The sequence below is a fragment of the Schistocerca piceifrons genome, chromosome 1, assembly GCF_021461385.2.
Source record: "Schistocerca piceifrons isolate TAMUIC-IGC-003096 chromosome 1, iqSchPice1.1, whole genome shotgun sequence".
NCBI classification, from domain to species: domain Eukaryota; kingdom Metazoa; phylum Arthropoda; class Insecta; order Orthoptera; family Acrididae; genus Schistocerca; species Schistocerca piceifrons.
In genome coordinates this window covers 917,135,475-917,156,466 of record NC_060138.1, presented here as the reverse complement: position 1 = coordinate 917,156,466, position 20,992 = coordinate 917,135,475, and the positions used below count along the sequence as shown (strand labels likewise).

Genomic DNA, 20,992 nt, shown 5'->3' with positions numbered 1-20,992 from the left:
TCTTCCACAGTATTTGCTAACTGCCATACAAACTAACCTACGTACATAAAGGCTGAGAAGATTCATTTACAACTGATAGAAAAACCCTACTGATTTAAAGTTATATAATGTGTTGGGAAATCAATCCCCATACTTGAAAAAAGTATCATGGCGAATACAGGGATTAGCAACCACAAGGCAGTTGCTGCTAGGCTGAATACCGTAACACCCACAACCATCAAAAAGAAACGCGAAGTACATCTATTTAAAAAAACTGATAAAAATGCTCTTAATGCCTTTTTAAGATAGGAGTCTCCACTCCTGATCTGATCACGTAAGTATAGAAAAGATGTGGAATGATTTCAAAGAGGTAGTATAAGTGGCAGTTGAGAGATATATACCACATTAAATTAATAAGTGATGGTACTGATCCCTCTTGGTACACAAAATGGGTCAGATCGCTGTTGCAGAAGCAACAAAAAAAGCGTGCCAAATTTAAAAGAACGCAAAATCCCATAGATTGGCAAAGTTTTGCAGAAGTTTAAAATATAGCACGTGCTTCAGTGCGAGATGCTTTTAATAATTTCCACAACGAAACTCTGTCTTGGAATCTGGCAGAAAACCCAAAGAGATTCTGGTCATATATAAAGCACACCAGTGGCAAGACGCAATCAATACCTTCACTGTGCAATAACAATGGTGAAGCCACTGATGACAATGCCTTCAAAGCAGAGTTATTAAACATGATTTTCCGAAACTCCTTCACCAAAGAAGACGAATTAAATATTCCCGAATTCCAATCAAGAACAACTGTGAAGATAAGAAACATAGAAGTAGATATCCTTAGTGTAGCAAAGCAGCTTAAATCACTTAATAAAGGCAAGGCTTCTGGTCCAGGTGGTATACCAGTCAGGTTCCTTTCAGAGTATGCAGATGCATTAGCTCCATATTTAGCAATTATATACAACCGCTCACTCATAGAAAGTTCCGTACCTAAAGAATGGTAAGTTGCTCACATCACACCAATACCCAAAAAGGGATATAGGAGTAATCTGCTGAATTACAGGCCCATATCACTAACGTTAATTTGCAGTAGGGTTTCGGAACATATACTGTATTCGAACATTATGAAGTACCTCGAAGAAAACAATTTACTGGCACATAGTCAGCACAGATTCAGAAAATATCATTCTTGCGGAACACAACTAGCTCTTTATACTCATGAAGTAATGAGTGCTATCAATAGGGGATGTCAAATTGACTCCATATTTTTAGATTTTCAGAAAGTTTTTGACACCGTTCCTCACAAGCATCTTCTTACCAAACTGTGTGCCTGTGGAATACCGCCTCAGTTGTGTGACTGGATTTGTGATTTGCTGCCAGAAAGGTCACAGTTCGTAGTAGTAGATGGAAAGTCATTGAGTAAAACAGAAGTAATATCCTGTGTTCACCAGGGAAGTGTTATAGGCCCTCTATTGTTCCTGATCTATATTAACGACATAGGAGTCATTATTTGCAGATTATGCTGTCATTTACCATCTTGTAAAGTCATCAGATGACCAAAATGAATTGCAAAATGATTTAGATACAATATCTGCGTGGTGCAAAAATTGGCAGTTGACCCTGACTATAGAAAAGTGTGAAGTTATTCACATGTGCACTAAAAGAAATCCGCTAAATTCCAATTACGCAATAAGTCTCGCAAATGTGAAGGCCGTAAATTCAACTAAATACTTAGGGATTACAATTACAAATAACCTAAACTGGAACGATCACATAGATAATGTTGTGGGTAGAGCAAACCACAGACTGTGATTCATTGGCAGAACGCTTACAAGGTGCAACAGATCCGCACTACACTTGTCCGCCCTGTTCTGGAGTATTGCTGTGCGGTGTGGGATCCGCATCAGGTGGGACTGACGGATGATATTGAAAAAGTTCAAAGAAGGGCAGCTCGTTTTGTATTAATGCAAAATAGGGAAGATAGTGCCACAGACATGATACGTGAATTGGAGTGGCAATCATTAAAATAAAGGCATTTTTCGTTGTGATGGGCTCTTCTGAGGAAATTTCAATCACCAGCTTTCTCCTCCGATTATGAAAACACTCTGTAGGCACCCACCTACATAGGGAAGAGAAATCAGGGCTCGCACAGAAAAATTTAAGTGCTCGTTTTCCCCGCGCGCCGATCAAGAGTGGAATGGTAGAGAGACAGCCAGGCACTTAATTGTGAATAGCAGAGTAATCACATAGATGTAGATAGATGTAGATGTACAGTTATGCAGAATAACACTGTCTTTGGCAGTCTTTGCTAACAATTTACAAATCTCTGTCACAACACTGATGTAGTTGGAAGACGCTTGAGTACATTACCCAGCACCTGTAATCTCTCGTAAGTTGACTGGTCCAGCAGGGTACAGCCATATGGCACTGTAGGGAGTGGATACACCCATATCTTTCAGTTCCCTCCCTAGAGTTCTCATCGCAGGCTCCAACGGATAGATAACTTCCTGTCTAGCATTCGCATAAAATCCTGAAACATTGTTTTGTGTGCTAAGTATGCTGTTCAATACCTTCTTCACATCACACGGCATATGCTCTTCCTGTTTATATTGCAAAAGCAATGTCAGATGAGATTAAAAAGTGTTCACATATGAAACTTTAATAAACAAAGCTAACGGCAGTAAAAGAAATGAACTAACAAGGTGAGACACACAAGTATACTTGAATACTATTCCTAATTTTTACAGTACAAATTGTGAACATTGTCCCATTTCAAAATTGCAAAAGGATCTACTCAGATGGCTCTGAGCACTATGGGACTCAACTGCTGAGGTCATTAGTCCCCTAGAACTTAGAACTAGTTAAACCTAACTAACCTAAGGACATCACAAACATCCATGCCCGGGGCAGGATTCGAACCTGCGACCGTAGCGGTCTTGCGGTTCCAGACTGCAGCGCCTTTAACCGCACGGCCACTTCGGCCGGCAAGGATCTACTCATTTAGTCTCTTGGCACATATGCATCAAATTCCAAAGCACAAATCTATTACAAAACGTAGATTTAATCTCAGTCAATAGCTAGGACAGAACTTTAAAAATCACACCATCTTACATACTACGTTCATGACAAACAAAACACTATCATATAGTCTTATGAATCTACAAACATAGTGTATATTTTCTTCCAGACTAGGGGTCATTATGCATGTATGTTCAAAGGTCTTGTCCTCTATACTAAATGCTAACAATGCTTGACGTTTTACATACTTGCTTTGCTTACCAGTAGCTCCTCTTATCTTTACCCCTGCAATGGGTATTCCCACAAAATTCTTACTATACTGGATCTTGTCTCTAAAATTGTTCAGAGATACCACAAATCGGGCTACCTGTATCAGTCAAATAGTTCCCTCCTCAGTGATCAATCTTAATCTCGTTGTAAGGACACCCAAAACCTGAATCATCATCTCTGTTATTAGACAGTTCACATAAAAGCTCACTTTCAATTTCATCAAATGCTACATCCACACTGTCTTTACAGGGTTTTATCAGCTTTACTCGTACCACTGCATTACTTTGGTTACTCATGTTGTCAGGTAAAGATTGAACACATTGAATGGATTCCATAGCACAACTAACATCACTTATTACAGAAGGAACACAAAATATATTACTGTCAAAATTACACTTCCTACTTAGATCTTCTTTCACTTCATTCCATCAATTTGGATACAAATTTTGAGTAACCACAGATAACTTAATCCAGAATGCACATTTATCTATGTCACCATCAATCTTGTCCTAAACAAACTTCAAAAAGTGTTCACCTTTATTCTCTAGGCTTACAGATAACTCACCTTTACTGTTTGGATCGTTACTCTGCATGACATTAATGAAAACCTGCTTTGACTGGACCGATGTAACACGACTCTCTGTACATCATCATTTACATCACTTACCTTATCTGTATTGTCAACATCATTCACAAATAACTCTGAAACTTCATTGTTCTTAAATTCCACAAGTACCTGATACTCATCATCATCATCATCATCATCTTCTTCTTCTTCCAAAATTACTTCATCAGCAACATCACTAACAACACAAGACTCATCTCCATCAACATCTCCATTCATTTGCAGTATGCTACCAGTCTCAGATTTACCAACCTCAGGTATTTCACAGCTCTCTTTCACATCTATATAAAAATATCACCTAGTTCAGATCCAATACAGTCATCACCTGATTTATATGTATCAATAACGCTGTTTTCGGACCAGGAGAAAAAAAATTAGTACATACCACATAAAAATTCTCATTACTCTCAAATGCTGGTTTGTGATTATCACCTACATCACCATAATTAAACATAGTGTCCCAAAACTTTTGATCAAAACATAAATGAGAAATCTGATATTCCTTCTTTTCAACTTCAGGTACCTGTGCTATATCATTAACATTGATATTATTGTCTAATTGCAAGTGTAGATTGGAGGCCCTGTGTTTCTTGTGTTTCTTCGCCCCAAAACTGTGGACCATTGAGATGGAATGCCTCTTCTTGAGTAGTTACCTCTGTGATTGTTTCTTCTATTAAATTGCCCATGGTTATCCTCATTGTTCCTATTCTGCTGATATTCAAAATTTCTCTCTCTGTTAACATTTTGACCGTGATAGAAATTTCCACTATTTATGTTTCTGTAGTTATTCCCATTGTGATCTCTGTCATTCCGATTGTTATGGAGCATACCTCTTTCTACTGTTCTATCCAGCCTGTCAACATATCGTAAAAATAGTTCTAAGACAATCGTCAGGTCTTTGTATTAAATCTCACTGAACCTTTCTGGTAATCTCCTTTTAAGTGCATCAATCAATATCATTTCGTCAAATGGTCTGTCAAGATGTGTTAATTTCATAAGTTGATTTTTACAAAACTCTTTAAGAGTACCGTCCCTATTCCTATAATTAGGACCATTCAAAAATTCTACTTTTAATTCTCCCCTGTTCAGCATCTGACCAAAATTTATTTAGAATACTTTTTTTTTTTTTTTTTGAAACATTGATGTGTTTCCCACTGACTTAAATTTAAATTTACCCAAGACAAAGCTTTGCCTCCAAAACATCTTTTAACAAATTTAATTTTTTGAGTGTCACTCATGCCTGACACAAAACAATCCCTACAGTGGTGCAGAAAATTCACTGGATGTAAATTGTCTAATGGAAAACTTTTGATTGGATTGTTGGACCATGCATTACAATTGTTTGAATACAGACTTTTGTGAATGCAATGTTTCTGAACTGCAGAAATTTTTTGATCTAAAACATTTACATTAGTTTGCATATTGTTCTCAACATTTAAAATTTTTGATCTAAACTGCTAAAGTTTTAATCTTCTCACCTTCAAACTGCAAATGGCACAAATCACTCTCCCTTCTTGTGCAACAGATAAAACTTCATCATCAGTCAATTGATCCCAGACAAGCCCCTCCCTCACGTCATTTGCTGATTGTGACTCATTTAAAAATAAACCCTTTTAATAAGCTTCGGGAGGAGTAAGATTTACAATAAACTTATTTACTTATCTTCTTTTCTTGTGATTGGCTCCAGTTCTTCATGTATATGGGCTGATTCTTGACGCTGAAATTTTTGACATTGTAGGTTCTCATGGTTCCAAGTGACGTAAATAATGGTGAAACATTACCTGAGCTGTTAATTGCTGTTACTCTACTTTTTATTCTTTTACATTTTTCTGTATCACACTTTCTTTACAATTACCACTTCAAAGTTGAAAATTACATTGTTATTGCCAAAAGTGGACATGTCTGATCACATCAGAGGCATGGCCACTACTAATCCATTCTGTGGTACTAAAAATATTCCAAAGAGTTTACAAACTTTCTTGACAAATGACTTTCTGTTAATCTGTACCATTATTTTATAAATGAATCCAGAAATAAATTTAATAAGTATCGTCCAATTGCGCAATTAATAATAGGAATTTTAAGTGTGCCAGATATTTCGTAATTTCAAATGTTTCTAAAAGTAATTTTAACTGTACATTGTAACAACAAAAACAAACTAACTTCTTTTTATACACTATAGCCTGAAATATACCACATCGTGTACAATATCGTATGAAATTCTTTTAGAAAAACAGCTGAGATAATATTAAAAATTAGAAAGTATTTTTGGTGTCAATAACTTCTGTTGAAGAAGAGTAGTAGAGGAGTGTGTCCCTTTACAATGCCACCTTACTGGGAGGCCCTATATGGTCCATGTGGTGACACTCTACTGCTCAACGTTGGAGCCAATGTCTTTTTGCATCAGTGACCTCCTCATCATCCACATTCTGCTTCCCACAGAGGCATCATTCATTCGACCAGGGTGCAAGATCCGGGCTGTAAGGTGGGTGAGGAAGTACAGTCAAGTAAAGTTTTGTGAGCTCGTCTTGGGTGTGCAGACTTATGTAAGGCCTTGCATTGTCATAGAGAAGTAGTTCATTTGCATTTTTGTGGTGTCGAGCATACAGAAGTCGTTTCTTCTATTTCCTGAGGGCAGCACAATACATTTCAGAGTTGATCATTGCACTGTGAGAGAGGTTATCAAACAGACCCCTTCAGATCCCCCAAAGACTGCTCTGAACTTTTTCCTTGGAGGAGAAATAGTGTGGCTCTGCTTTATAGATTGCAGTTTTGATTCCAGTTCAAAGTGATGAACACATATTTAATCACATGTGATGTCGTCTGACAAAAAAATCATCACAATTGGCCTCGTAATGCAAAAGCAATTCCACACAAATGGTTGTTCTTTGCTGCTTGTGATCTTTTGTTAGGTGGTGAGGAACTGAGCGGACACACACCATTGTGTACCCCAAATGGTGGACGAGTGTAATAACCACAGGTTATTAACCATAGGTTATTAACCATAGTGCATGCTGTGCAACATGCTAAACATACCCCTATATGGCAAGTGGTGGAAACAAATAATGCACCCAGGAACATTGCTGAACATGATCATTTGGTTGTCCAGGTGTAAAGGTGTGGGGAGGCATTATACTGTGTGAGTGTACTGACCTCCGGATCTTTGATCGTGGTGTACTCACCAGTCAGTGGTACTGTGACACCGTACTCCTTCCCCATGTGCATCTTTTCAGGGGTACATTCCAACCTGACATAGTTTTTATGGCTGAAAATAAGTGGCAGCATCAAACAGCACAGTTGAGGGAGCTCTTAAAATGAGGGGATATTTGATGAATGGACTGGCCTGCCTATTCCACTGACTTAAATCCCATCAGGCAGTTGTGGGATGCCTGAGGGAGACACATTGCAGCATGTTCACATGCACCAATGACCATCCAGCAGTTGCAAACCATACTGATGGAGGAATGGAATGCACTGCCACAAGAATTCATTGCCAATCTTGTGGCCATCATGGAAGCACATTGCAGAGCATGCAGTGCCATCTGTGGTGATCACACACCCTGTTAAGAATCATGTCCCACCTTTTGTAATGTCAGGACGGTCATCGTGAATTGCAGTGACTTCAGTGTAATTACATGCTGTCTTTGAATAAAAATGTCATTTCTGTTAATTTCAATGTGTATTTGTTTCAGTTACCTTTTGTACTATACTGTATCATTTCTTTCTGTGTATGGTCCAAGTTCCACTGAGGTATGTTACTCAACAGTGGAAAATAGTGTGAAAGTTAGTTTCAACCTTAACCCTCTGTGCGTCACATTTAGAAAAAAATTGGGGAAACTTTTTTTGTGTTGAATAGTTACTGTATATGTTGCAGATATGCCATATCCATTGCAAAAGTTCTTTTGAAGCTATTGGTTAATAAATAAAATAATGATTCCACATGGCATCATTGGAAATTACATAATAATTACTCAAAAAAATGCATACATAACTGTATTGTAAACTTACTGTATTTCTTTCCCTTCCCCTCGAGGTTCCATAACCAAGAATTTCAGTATATATAGAATAAAACTAAACACAACAGTTATCGTTCACTCACAAATGCAGTAGCACAACTCACGACACTTCTCTGTTCTGCACTTCAAACAAACGGCAAGTCATGAAAGCAAACGCCACTGTGATCTGTTGGCCAAACTTGGAACTACGTGAAGCGATGCCAAATGGTATCATTGAAGCATTGGGAAGCTCATAAAAGCCAGGAATACTTAATGATGCCATTTGGAATTGCAGATGCAGAAAGGGTTAAGTTTTGCACACCAGTGTATTTATGTTGTTCCAGGATGTTCCATTAGCATTCTGTAAATATGTAGTAGATAATAAAAGGTAGGCCTGACTTAGTTATGCTACACTAAAAACAATCAAACAAATATCTCTCTCTCTCTCTCTCTCTCTCTCTCTCTCTCTCTCTCTCTCTTCTCTATACTCTGCTATAAATGTATACGGAACTTAATCCTCGTAACTACTGTCACTACTGTTTTGTTCTTTCCACGTTTTCTCATAAAGAAAACTGAGACATTCAATAGATGGTTTAGAATACACACTTTTGCTACAAGTATGTACTATTCATTAAGATAATTTTTATTAAAAGTTAAATAACTTACATGTTTGAGAGGACATAACCTTAATATTACAGTGAGAGGTTGCTTGGAGTACATTATAGAAAGTCATTGTGCCATTATACAGTGATAATTAATCATCATATTAAAATAAATGTATGTATTGATATGAATGAGGTTAGAGAATAAATTTTTCAAGCTTTCTTGATCACTGTGGACAATCATGAGGCTGTAGTCATTATATCAATTGTTTAAAGAACTGTTCAGTAGAGGTTCTTGAGTAGACACCAAATGAAGTCCAAAGAACACATTCTTTCTCAATGAAAAAAATGCCCCTGAATATGATACTTTAAGGCATTAGAAAGTAAAAATAGTTAAAGTAAGTCAACTTTCCTTGGCCTTTTTCCTGCAAAAGTTGCAGAGCTTAGTCATTTAAGAAGGCCAATGAAATTTGACTTCTAGTTCTGGTTCGTACTGATATTTAAAAAAAAAAAAAAAAAAAAAAAAAAAAAAATAATCCAAGAATTTAGGATGTTCTGATTCATTTATTGGTTTTTTCCCTTATGAATTACTTCTAGCTGTGTGGTGAGACTCATTGCAGGAATCATAGAGTGATCTCAGGTACAATCCATTTATAAAGAGAACCAGTTTATAAATTTGATGAGATTTTATTTATATTGTCAAGTGTTGAAACTCCATTAGGTTTGATTATAGTATGTGCATCATTAGCGAAGTAAACTATTTCAGCTGCTTGTATTTGTGATGGCTTATCACTTATACATAAAAATAACAGGAATGGGCCCATTATTGATTGCGGTGATACATCTGTAGTAATTATTTCCCACTTTGAAGATGCAACCTCGTTATGTGCATCTCTGAGTTTCTTATATCTTTCTCTGCATGTTTGGAAGAAAATGACATTTTACTATGAAGATAATTACTGAGTTTTTATTTGTGCATTCAATATTTTTGTTGACGTAACAGCAGAAAATGTTTTATATTGTTAACTGGTATTGGCCTCCATTGGCCATCACCAAAACAGTTGGAAGCAGCATGAGATAAACACCAAATAATACTTTGTTGAACTGCCCTGTTCAGTAAATTATTACTTGGTGTCCATCTCTTAATAGTTAGTATATAAATTTGTTACTATCCAAGTAAATGAAATTTATGTGGCCCATTTTAGCTTTTCTGATAATAGGCTGTAATTATGAAGAATGAATAAAAATAATAAATGTCCATCTCTTGCTGCTTTGAATTGCTCTGATGTTTGACAGTGGTAAAAAATAACGACTAATTACATGAAACATCTTCTGTTAGTGGATCAAAGAAAAATTAAAGGGTATAAACTCTGCATTCTTTTGGTTAGCTAGAATGAAAATGTCTTATGGGGGAATGTTGTGGATATCCTAATATTTGATCTTTTCTAGGAGACGACATACACTGAGATGACAAAAGTCATGGGATAATGATATCCACATATACAGATGGCGATAGTATCGCGTACACATGGCTAAACATGTATTGGTGAAACTGTCATTTACACTCAGACGCATCCTTTGAAAAGGTTCCAATGTGATTATGTCCGCACAACACGAATTAACAGATTTTGAATGTGGAATGGTTGTTAAAGCTAGATGCATGGGACATTCCATTTCGAAAATCGTTACAAAATTTGTTATTCCAAGATCCACAGTGTCAAGAATGTGCCGAGAATACAAAATTTCAGGCATTGCCTCTCACCATGGACGAAGCAAAGACAGACTGCCTTCACTTAATGACTGAGCAGCGGCATCTGCACAAAGTTGTTGGTGCTAACAGATAAACAGCACTGCATGAAATAACCACAGAAATCAATGTGGGATGCATTACATACGTATCTGTCATGATAGTGCAGCAGCATTTGGTGTTTATGGGCCACGGCAGCAGACGATCAGTGCGAGTGCCTTTGCTAACAGTACTACCTCATCTGCAGCACCTCTACTGGGCTGGTGACTGTATTGGTTGGAGCCTAGATGACTGAAAAACTGTGACTAGGTCAGATGAGACCTGAGAGCTGGTGGAGGGGTCAGAGTGTGGTGCAGACCTCATGAAGCCTTGAACCCAAATTGTCAGCAAGGCACTGTGCACATTAGTGGTGCCTCCATAATGGTGTGGACTGTGTTTACATGGAATGGACTGGGTCCTCTGATTCTTGTGAAACAATCATTGACTTGAAATGGTTATGTTCGGCTACTTGGAAACAATTTGCAGCCATCCATGGACTTATTGTTCCCAGACAACAATGGAGTTTTATGGATGACATTGTGCCTGGGTCACCAAGCCACAGTTGTTCGTGATTGTTTTGAAGAACATTCTGGATGATTTGAGTGAATGATTTGGCCACCCAGGTTGGTCCCCCAACATGAATCCCTTTGAACATTTATGGGACATAATCGAGAGATTAGTTTGTGCAGAAAGTCTTGCACTAGCAACACTTACCCAATTGTGGACAGCTATAGAGACACCATGGTTCAGTATTTCTGTAGCGATCTTCCAATGACTTGTTGAGTCCATGCCATGTTGTTTTTCTGCACTAATCAGGGCAAAAGGAGGTCTGACATGATATTAGGAGGTATCCAATGACTTTTGTCACAGGTGTACCGGTATGAAATGAGCATTTTTTTTGTGAAAATGAAACACTAATTTTGAATTGAAAAGTAAAAACATTTTATTCAAAGTACTGACCATTGCTTTCTATACATTTTGACCACCTTTCTGGCAATTTGTGGACACCACGCCAATAGAAATGTTCATCTTTTGAAGCAAACCAATCAGACACCCAATTTTCGACTTCTTCATAGGAATCGAAGTGTTCCTCAGCCAATGCGTGTCCCGTTGATGAAAACGAATGGTAGTCGGAAGGGGCCAAGTCTGGTGAATACGGTGGGTGGGGTAGCAGCTCCCAGCCAAGTGTTTTGATTGTATCCTGAACCAGTTTTGCTTTGTGTGCAGGAGCATTGTCGTGTTAAAAAATTACTTTGCCATGTCTTCTGGCTCATTCTGGTCTTTTTTTCGATCAATGCATAGTTCAAATTGATTATTTGTTGTCTGTAGCTATTAGTATTCACAGTTTCACCAGGTTTTAGAAGCTCATGATACACCACACCTTTCTGATCCCATCAAACACAGAGCATTTTCTTCTTGCCGAATCGATGTGGTTTTGCAGTCGATGTTGATGGTTGTCCCTGATTAACCCATGATTTTTCCTGTTTAGGATTCTTAGAATAAATCCATTTTTCATCACCAGTAACAATTCGGTGCAAAATTGATTTTCTTTCATGTCTTTGAAGCAAAATTTGACAAATGGTTTTTCGGTTTTCCATCTGTCTTTCATTCAATTTATGTGCACCCATTTTCCACACTTTTGAATCTTTCCCGTAGCTTTCAGATGGTCAGAAATTGTTTGTTATGCAACATTTAGCATTGCTGCCATTTGCTTCTGACTCAAAGTATCATCTTCATGCAATATTGCTTGCAATTTGGCGTCTTGGAACTTTTTTAGTGGTCTTCCACGTTCTTCATTTCTTACATCAAAATCATTATTTCTGGACCATTGAAACCATCTTTTGCTTGTTGCTTCTGATAGAGCATGATCACCATATGCCTCAACAAGCATTCGATGCGACTCTGCAGCACTTTTTTTCAAATGAAAACAAAAAATCAATGCTTTCCGCAAATCATCACTTTCTGGTACAAAATTCGACATTGTTCACACGATGAAAACATATGATGATGTTTAATATTTCATCATTTTAGTTCCATGTACTCTGGTATTTGAATTGAAAAATGATTTGTTCTGTGGGGAGATACTATCTATCTAGCTTCGGGTATCTATCTAGCTTCGGGATAGGCATGTTATCATTCTAGTGTACATAATCTTTCCCCATAATTTTGAGAAGAAGGTATGCATTGAGACTGTTTGGCATTTACTAATATGTGTTTCACTGTGTTTCTTGTAAAGGCAATAGCATATTACACTCTGTCAAGAAATATACTCTGTGATAGTTATGGTGCGCTGCATATATGGCCAAGTACATCACTGGCTGTGGCTAAATGCATCATGAAGAACAGGGTTTTAATAATGTTATTAAGATATTCCCAGTTCTGTGGAAGTGTTTGTCTTAATGAGCAGTGTATAGCTATTTCTCAAAATTTATCAATGAATTGGTAGATAGGGAAGATGGCGTACGTTATTCCATTTCTTATGAAATCATACTGGCAGGGACCTGGATATTGATGTGAATTCAGTGGTCCGTGATTCCTTCACTGTATTTGACAGAAAAAACAGTAGTTAACCTTTGGCTGGGCCACTCTTTGTTACTAAAAATAGGGATGACTTTGCTTATTGAGTATTCGAGGTTCAGTACAACATTGGAGAATTCTGCAGACTTTCATGGCCTATATTTGTGACATTGCTGATATTTTATTTATGGGCCCAACGCCAATGGTGCAAGGCGTAATTTTCTGCTTGACGTATGCTATGGAGCTTGTAGTGGGGGAGAGTAGGGGCAGTTTGTTTTATTTAGCACTAGAACCACAACCTGTCTATTTTCAGTTTTTTTTCTTTTCTGTTGAAATTGTTTGTGTGCTTTTGAATTTCTATAGCCTCTCTGTACTACAGAGAAGTGAATTTGGTGGTTTCCCAGTCATATTGCATGATTTGTTACTGCTGATTTATCCATCTTGCCCAGGTCACAATTGCTCTTGAGTTTCTTGAGGTAGGTGGTTGTGTTTGCTTCTATGTATGCTTGGCTGCAAGTGCATGGGATTGGGTTTACTCTTTCCATGGTAAGCAGTGGGTTTTGATCCTTAGCAGTGTTCAAATATTCGTGCAGCTTTCTTGTTGTTCATGCAGCTTTCTTGTTGGTATCAGTAAGTGTTTCCTGAGTACTCTGCTGATGCAGTCTTTGATATTTTTAACAAATGGAAGGCAAACTTTCCCTTTAATTGGTTCTTTTTCTTTAGAAGCTCGGTAACTTTTAGGATGTAGCACACTATTTATCTCTTTGTCAGAATAGCTGTTTCTTCTGAAGACCATTCTTAAATGAACGAGGTTGTTCCACAGGTACTGTGGAACTTGATCTACTAATATTTTAAGAAGTGTTGCTTGCCACAGCCGGACTGTATAAAGTCCTATGCACTTGTGGCCAAGTATACATAGGAACTACGTAAGGAAGCATTAAAACCCAACCAAGGAACACAAGAGCAGTTGTTTCTGGGCAAGATGGCTAAATCAGCAGTAGCAGATAGGACTGGGAAACCACCATATTAATTTCTCTGGCAATGTAGGTTTAGCAAGATCTAATAATTGCTATGCTAGAATGTACAGGGAACCAATAGAAATGCAAAAGCACAAAAACAGTTTGAGATTAAAAAAAGAAGAAAAATGATTTGAAATTAGAAGAAAAGTTGTGGCTGTAGTGCTAAATGAAACAAATAGTGCCAACCCTTCCCCACTAAAAACTCCACAGAGAGAATTATGTCTTGGACCATGCCTTATGCTCATAAATCAAATGGCAGCAATATTGGAGATCTCTATCAGGATATCACTTCTGGATGGAGTTAACTCTTTTCTAAAGCCTGAGGATATCTCATTTATACCAGCAGACTTTAAGTTATTTTTCTAGATTAAAAGATAAATTACATAGAGCTGTAAGTCAGCTGTAGGTAAGTCATGTCAGCTGCAAGTGCTCATACTGGTGATGGGCTAAACTATTGATTGTGAGTATTAGGTTACAACACATCAGTTCCAATCAGTTAATAAGTTGATTATTTAATAGCTTCCAAGTAGGGTGTGCAGTATGTTGAAACCAGCAATATAGTCCGCATTACCTGTAGCAGTGTTATCTAAGTGCTTGATGTGCTTGAGAAACTCATTTTCAATTGTCAAGCAATGGGAACTCCAGGTAGGAATATTTGATGTAAGGGAAAGACAGATTGCTACTTACTGTAAAGAAGACACATTAAGTTGCATATGGGCACAATTAAAAGACACTTAGTTAAAGCTTTTGGACACAGCCTTCATCAGTAAAAAAGAGACACACACCAATCATACACACAAGTGAGCACACCTGATGCACATACGACCACCAACTCCAGCATCTAGAACTGGAATGCTTATTGTGCCTGTCTGCAACTTAACATGTCATTTTGAATTTTGATTCTTTATATCCATAAACATTGTACTCAGTCTTCCATGGACAAGTGTTCAAATTTTCCATGGACAAGTGTTCATATTTAAAAACTGAATCTTTTTGATAAATAAAACCTAATTTTAAATTACTTTCACTTTGGTATAGTGCATGATATTAGTGTAATATGCTAGTACAAGACTGCTTGCAAGAGTCCACAACCCATTTGGAGCATGTTATGGCTTCCGTGAAGGACCAGTGGCCCAACTTGTGTAATTGAACAACTTAGCACTCAGGCAGTGCAAAGCCTCTATTAGCTGTTACCAGAGAAACAAATTTGTTTAAGCTGTGATTAAGACTAAGACCATGTGGACATATTAATGAATCATGGTTTCCTTACCGAGTGGCTGCAAATAATAAGTAACTGACTCTAAAGGAACAAATACATTGCAGGCATGCGAACAATACCTTGACCACATTTCAGTGCATAATTGGCTACAATATGGAACTGCGAGGCTGTCTGGTACAATGACGGTATGTTGATTTGTTTTAAATTAGTGAAATCTAACATGGAGAACAGAAACTCAGTGTGCAAGGAAGTGGGATACTGAAATACTGAGGATTACTGATGGGCATTTGAAGTTTGCTGAAGATGTGGATACTGTGGGGTGGGGGTGGGGTGGGGAGAGAGAGAGAGAGAGAGAGAGAGAGAGAGAGAGAGAGAGAGAGAGAGAAACATGGATAACACAGAAGGTAACTGTGAAGAAACCGTGGGTAACATTAAGTAATTACATTAATCATTGAAGGAGGAATACACAAAAATGTTCAGAGAAAGACAGGAAAAGAGCACTATAAATCACTCAGGAATTAAATAAATAGGAAAAGCAGGGCAGCCAATGGCTGCAGGAAAAATGTGAATAAAGGTGAAAAAGAAATGATTGTTGGAAGGCGTGACTCATTTATAGAAAAGTCAATATAACACTCAGTGGAATTAAAAACAAGGGCAGAAACTTTAAGACTGCAATGGGAATTTCACTGTTACACATAAAGGAGAGATAAGCTATGTGGAAAGAATGCTTTGAAGGCTCTATGAGGGAGAGGAATGGTCTGATGACGTAGAAGAAGAAATTGGAATTGATATGGAAAAGATAGGGGATCCAGTATTGGAATCAGAATTTAAAGATGGCAGAAGGGATAGATAACATTCTGTCAGAATTTCTAAAATCATTAGGGGAAGTGACAACCAAATGACTATTTAAATTGGTGTGTAAATCTATTAAACTGGTGACATACCATCAAACTTTCCGAAAAATGTGTTCCACACTATTCTAAAGATAGCAAGAGCATATAAGTGTGGAACTATCACACAATCAGTTTAACAGCTCGTGCATCCAAGTTGCTGACAATATTAATGTACAGAACAATGGAAAGAAAACTGAGAAACTGGTACAAGACAATCTGTTTGGCTTTAGTAAAGGTAAAGACTCCAGAGAGACAGTTCTAACATTGCTCTTGGTAATGGAAGCAAGACTGAAGAAAAATCAAGACACTTTGACAGGATTTGTGTACATGGAAAAAGCGCTTAGCAGTGTAAAATTGTGCAAGATGTTTAAAATTCTGATAAAAATGGGAGCAGTATGTAATGTCCATTATTGTTATACATTGCTGATTCAGCGTGCTTCCTTTCCAACACTTCTACCTTTCTTACTGTCCCTTCTCACTTATCTGCAACTTGTTGTCCATTCTTTATTCCTTATATTTCTCTACTTCCTTCTTGTCTATAGTAAGTGCCTTCAAAAAACACACCGGCTCCTCTGTTGTTAAACACCCCCTGTTCAACACACTAAATAGTTCTGTACTACAACTCTGTGCCCCCCCTCTAGTGACCCCACTCCCTACCTGCACACTTTTTACATATTGCTCCATCCAGGAACTTTTGTTATTGAGAAAAATAGGAGTAATCTATAGGGAAAGACAAGTAATAAACAATGTGTACAAGAACAAAGAGGGAACAATAGAACTGGAAGATCAAGAATGAAGTGTTTGGATTAAAAAGGGGGCAAGATGCTCTTTTGCCACTGCTGTTCAAGCTGTGTATCGAAAAAGCGACGACGGAAATGATTGGAAGCTTCAAGAGAGGGTTAAAATTCAGAGCAAAAGGATATCAGTGGTAAGATTTACCAATAGCATTCCTGTCCTCAGTGAAGATCAAGTAGAATTACCATATCTGTTGAATTGAATGAACAGTCTGATGAGTATAGAATATGGATTGAGAGAAAACCGAAGAAAGACAAAAGTAATGAGAAGTAGCAGAAATGACAGTTGTGAGAAACTTAACATCAAAACTGGTGATCACAAAGTAGACAAAGATAAGGAATTCTGGTGCCTTCGAAGCAAAATAACTGATGGTGGACAATGTAAGGAGGACATAAATAGCAGACTAGCACTGGCAAAGAGGGCATTACAGACCAAAAGAAGCCTACTGGCATCAAATGTAGGCCTTAATTTGAGGAAGAAATTTCTAAAAATGTTTGTTTGGAGCACAGCATTCTATGGTAGTGAATCGTGGACTGCAGGAAACCAGATCAGAAGAGAATTGGAACATTTTAGATGTGGTGCTAGAAGAGAATGTTGAAAATTAGGTGGAATGATGAGGGAATCAACAAGAAAGCAACACACGGAAAACATTGACAGGAAGAAGGGAGAGGATGATCCATGTGTTAAGACATCATGGACTAACTTCCATGTTACTAGAGGGAGCTGTAGAGGGTAAAAACTGCAGAGGAAGGCAGAAATTGGAATATATCAAACAAATAATTAAGGATGTAGGGTGCGAATGCTATTTGAGATGAAGAAGTTGGCATATCAGAGAAACTCATGGTGGGCTACATCAGAAGACTGACGACTCAAAAGGTACAACTAAGTAACAATATTATTTTACTGGATACATTAAAAATATGTCAATCCTAGTTCATATTCATTACACAGCCTAGTGAATTTTCAGAGAGAATTACATTAAATTGTTTGCAGAGAGAATTACATTAAATTGTTAACAGATTATGTGGTTACAATCATTTACTCATTTTGTGACAGGCACTACTGAAATATCCCGAAAGTATAAATACTGTTGTTCGGGTAGCAGGTTTACCAAAGTACATTTGTATTTTAATTTTCATTAATTCTATTGGTAAAGTACTGTAGGTTGTTAACAATTGTTGCTAGCTGAATCATATTGCCCTTCTTGACAGTATGTGCAAGTGTAATCCCAAAAGTAAGGTCTCCTATTTTTTATGAGTACAGAACTCTGTCTGGCAGTTGGTCACACTGTTATGAAGAGTGCATCACGGGCTGTGTGTAAACATGCACACACCATGCTGAGGCGCTCATTCTTGGCTTGGCAGCCGTTGAGAATGGAGCTCCCATTGGACGTTACCACCAAGTGCAAATTGCGCGGTGTTATTAGGTTTTTGAATACAAAGGGCACTACACTGATTGAAACCCATCACCAACTGATGGAAGTGTATGGTGAGTCGTGCTTCAATGTCAAAAATGTTCGTAAGTGATGTAGAGGGTTTGCAGCTGGTCGTAGCGAAATTCACGACGAACAAAGGAGCAGGAGACAGTCAATTTCTGAGGAGACAGTGTGGAAGGTTGAGCAAAGCATGTGTGAAGGTCGGCGGATCACTCTGGATGATCTCTGCAGATTGGTTCCTGAGATTTCCCGAAGCACCGCTCACAGAATTTTAATGGAAACATTGAACTACCGGAAGGCACGCACAAGATGGGTGCCACGCTTGCTGACTGAGGACCACATGCGGCAACTAGTTGATGCTTCCCGCGCATTTCTTCACCGCCATGCGGTCGAACAGAACAACTTTCTCGACTCAGTTGTCACAGGTGACGAAAACTGGTTATACCACTTTACACCTAAGACCAAGCAGCACACTGGACCCGCATTCGGGAGGACGACTGTTCAATCCCGTCTCCAGCCATCCTGATTTAGGTTTTCCGTGATTTCCCTAAATTGTTTCAGGCAAATGCCGGGATGGTTCCTTTGAAAAGGGCACGGCCGATTTCCTTCCCAATCCTTCCCTAACCCGAGCTTGCGCTCCGTCTCTAATGACCTCGCTGGGACCGCAATTAACACTGACAGGTACTGCGAGACTCTGAAAAACCTCAAATTGGCAATTCAGAACGGGAGAAGAGGAATGTTGAGCAAGGGCATACATATTCCTCCATGACAACGCTCGCCCAAACATCGCTTGGAAAACTGTTGCTCTCCTGCAACAGTTTCAGTGGAACATAATCGCCCACCCACCCTATAGTCCTGACTTGGTGCCCAGTGACAATCACCTGTTCCCTAAGTTAAAATAACATTTAGTTGGAAAGTGATTCAGCTCAGCTCCGCCGACGAGGTGAAAGAAGAGGTTCATAACTTTCTGAACAGCATGGCGGCAAGCTGGTATGACATGGGCATACAAAAACTGCCACAGCGTCTACAAAAATGCGTTGACAGAAATGGTGATTATGTTGAAAAATAGCTAAATGTTCAAGCTGAAAACTGATGTAAACCATTGTAGAAAAAACAGGTCTATGTACTTATAAAAAAATAGTTGACCTTACTTTTGGGATTACCCTTGTAACAAAGATATCATTCTGAGCTGAAGTACCTGATGATGGTAAGCATCAACATTACTATGAAAGTTTTAGACAAGGAGAATAACTAATATTTGAGGTTAACTTTCAATTTTGCTACAGCATGATGTAACTTGAAGGATTGTCAATAATTACTCTTTTGAATATACAAACTTCGTTTTGGGTATGCTCATCAAAAACAGTGATTTTTCCAACACATGTTGAGGGAGGAAACTATAAAGCAATCGGGTAGAATTAATAATCTAATATACTCTCCCCTTCTTCCTTGGAAGGCAGTTACAGTAGTTTACTTAATCTATCATACAGAATGGCTGAATATTGCGTTTTATAGTTAACATTTAATGTTGGAGAGTATCTAGCAAAAAGTCTGTTTGCCATTCTGTGTTTGTTGTGTTACGCCATTGAATTCATTTGCAGTGATATTCTCTGTTTGATGATGTTGTATTCCCAGTATTGAAACCATTTTGTTTTTGCAGGATATGTGCAGCTTCCACAAGTATGACAGCAGCATGGTTTATCACAAGACATGCAATTCTTCGTAACAGATAAAACCATAACTCTTGTATTGTGTAGATTTGCACCTTGGGTAGCAAATGTTTCCACAAAATGTGTAAACTGGATGCAGTCACATTTTTATTTTTGAACAGAGCAGCACAATATGTGCAATTGCAGACTAGAAATTTATTTGTAAGTCTTGTAATAATGTAGCCTGTTTCCAGCCCCTTTTGTTTTTTAGCTGTACTTCTTATTACTTATTTTACTTTAAAAAAATAGGTACCTATTTTTACATCACTGTATTTTTGTAGGATAAGAACAATATTGGTCCTGGTCATTTGAAATTCCATTCCAATTTAGTTTCATTGTGGAGGGCATCCGCTGCAGTTTCCTTTCTAAAAATATTTCTCCTAGCAGTTTGCTGCTTCAGATTTTATGATATCAGGTCACTTGCTTTTGTACGTGCATTGTAGCTGAGGTCACTAATGCATGCCTGTGTGGTGGTGCTCGGCTCAGAGGTAAGCTGATTCTAGTCATAGTGGTGCATGAAACGTTTATTAGAAATATTTGGCTGGCAAGAGGAGTAGAAATATTGACTGTAAGTTCCTGATCACTAGTCATTATTTATTATCGTGTTAAAAACTCTCTCAGGTAGCTTTCTTTCCTTTGTCTCCAGTAGGTGTCCAACAAAACATAACCAATCATTTAAAGGTTTCCGTAAATAACTGCAACCCATCACCTTTTGTATTTCTTTAATTTTTATTTACCATGACTGGTTTCAAATTGCCTAGCTATTCACCTCCAGATGGTATATATTTACTATTTGGTGATGAATTGCTGGAATGTTTGGAGCCTTGTGGGGAGTCATGCAGCTGTGGCAAAATATAAAAATGAAGCACTGAATATGGCGAGATCAACTTAACAGTTATTAGCATCTGTTGGTTTATTTCTAGTGCATACTTTACTGTGGAGAACATAATGTATGTTTTCCAGTAACATTAAATATGAAGCACTGGACAAACTTTGTCACAACACAAACACCCGCATAAACCAAAGATAGTGGTTAAATTTTTGTTCAGAGAATTTATATTGGGGCAGAGACTTACTTTGTGTGTGTGTGTGTGTGTGTGTGTGTGTGTGTGTGTGTGTGTGTGTAA

General features: G+C 38.0%; 1 protein-coding gene across 1 annotated transcript in view; it reads left to right on the top strand.

Annotated features, from left to right (window-relative positions):
• Window positions 1-20,127, top strand: part of LOC124717131 (pre-piRNA 3'-exonuclease trimmer-like) — a 205,339-nt gene extending 185,212 nt beyond the window's left edge. The window contains exon 12 of the mRNA XM_047243883.1: window positions 19,817-20,127. Within this exon, the coding sequence (XP_047099839.1) occupies window positions 19,817-19,889 (73 nt within the window). The 3' untranslated portion in view covers window positions 19,890-20,127. The remainder of the gene's footprint in view (window positions 1-19,816) is intronic.
• Window positions 20,128-20,992: the final 865 nt, after the last annotated feature.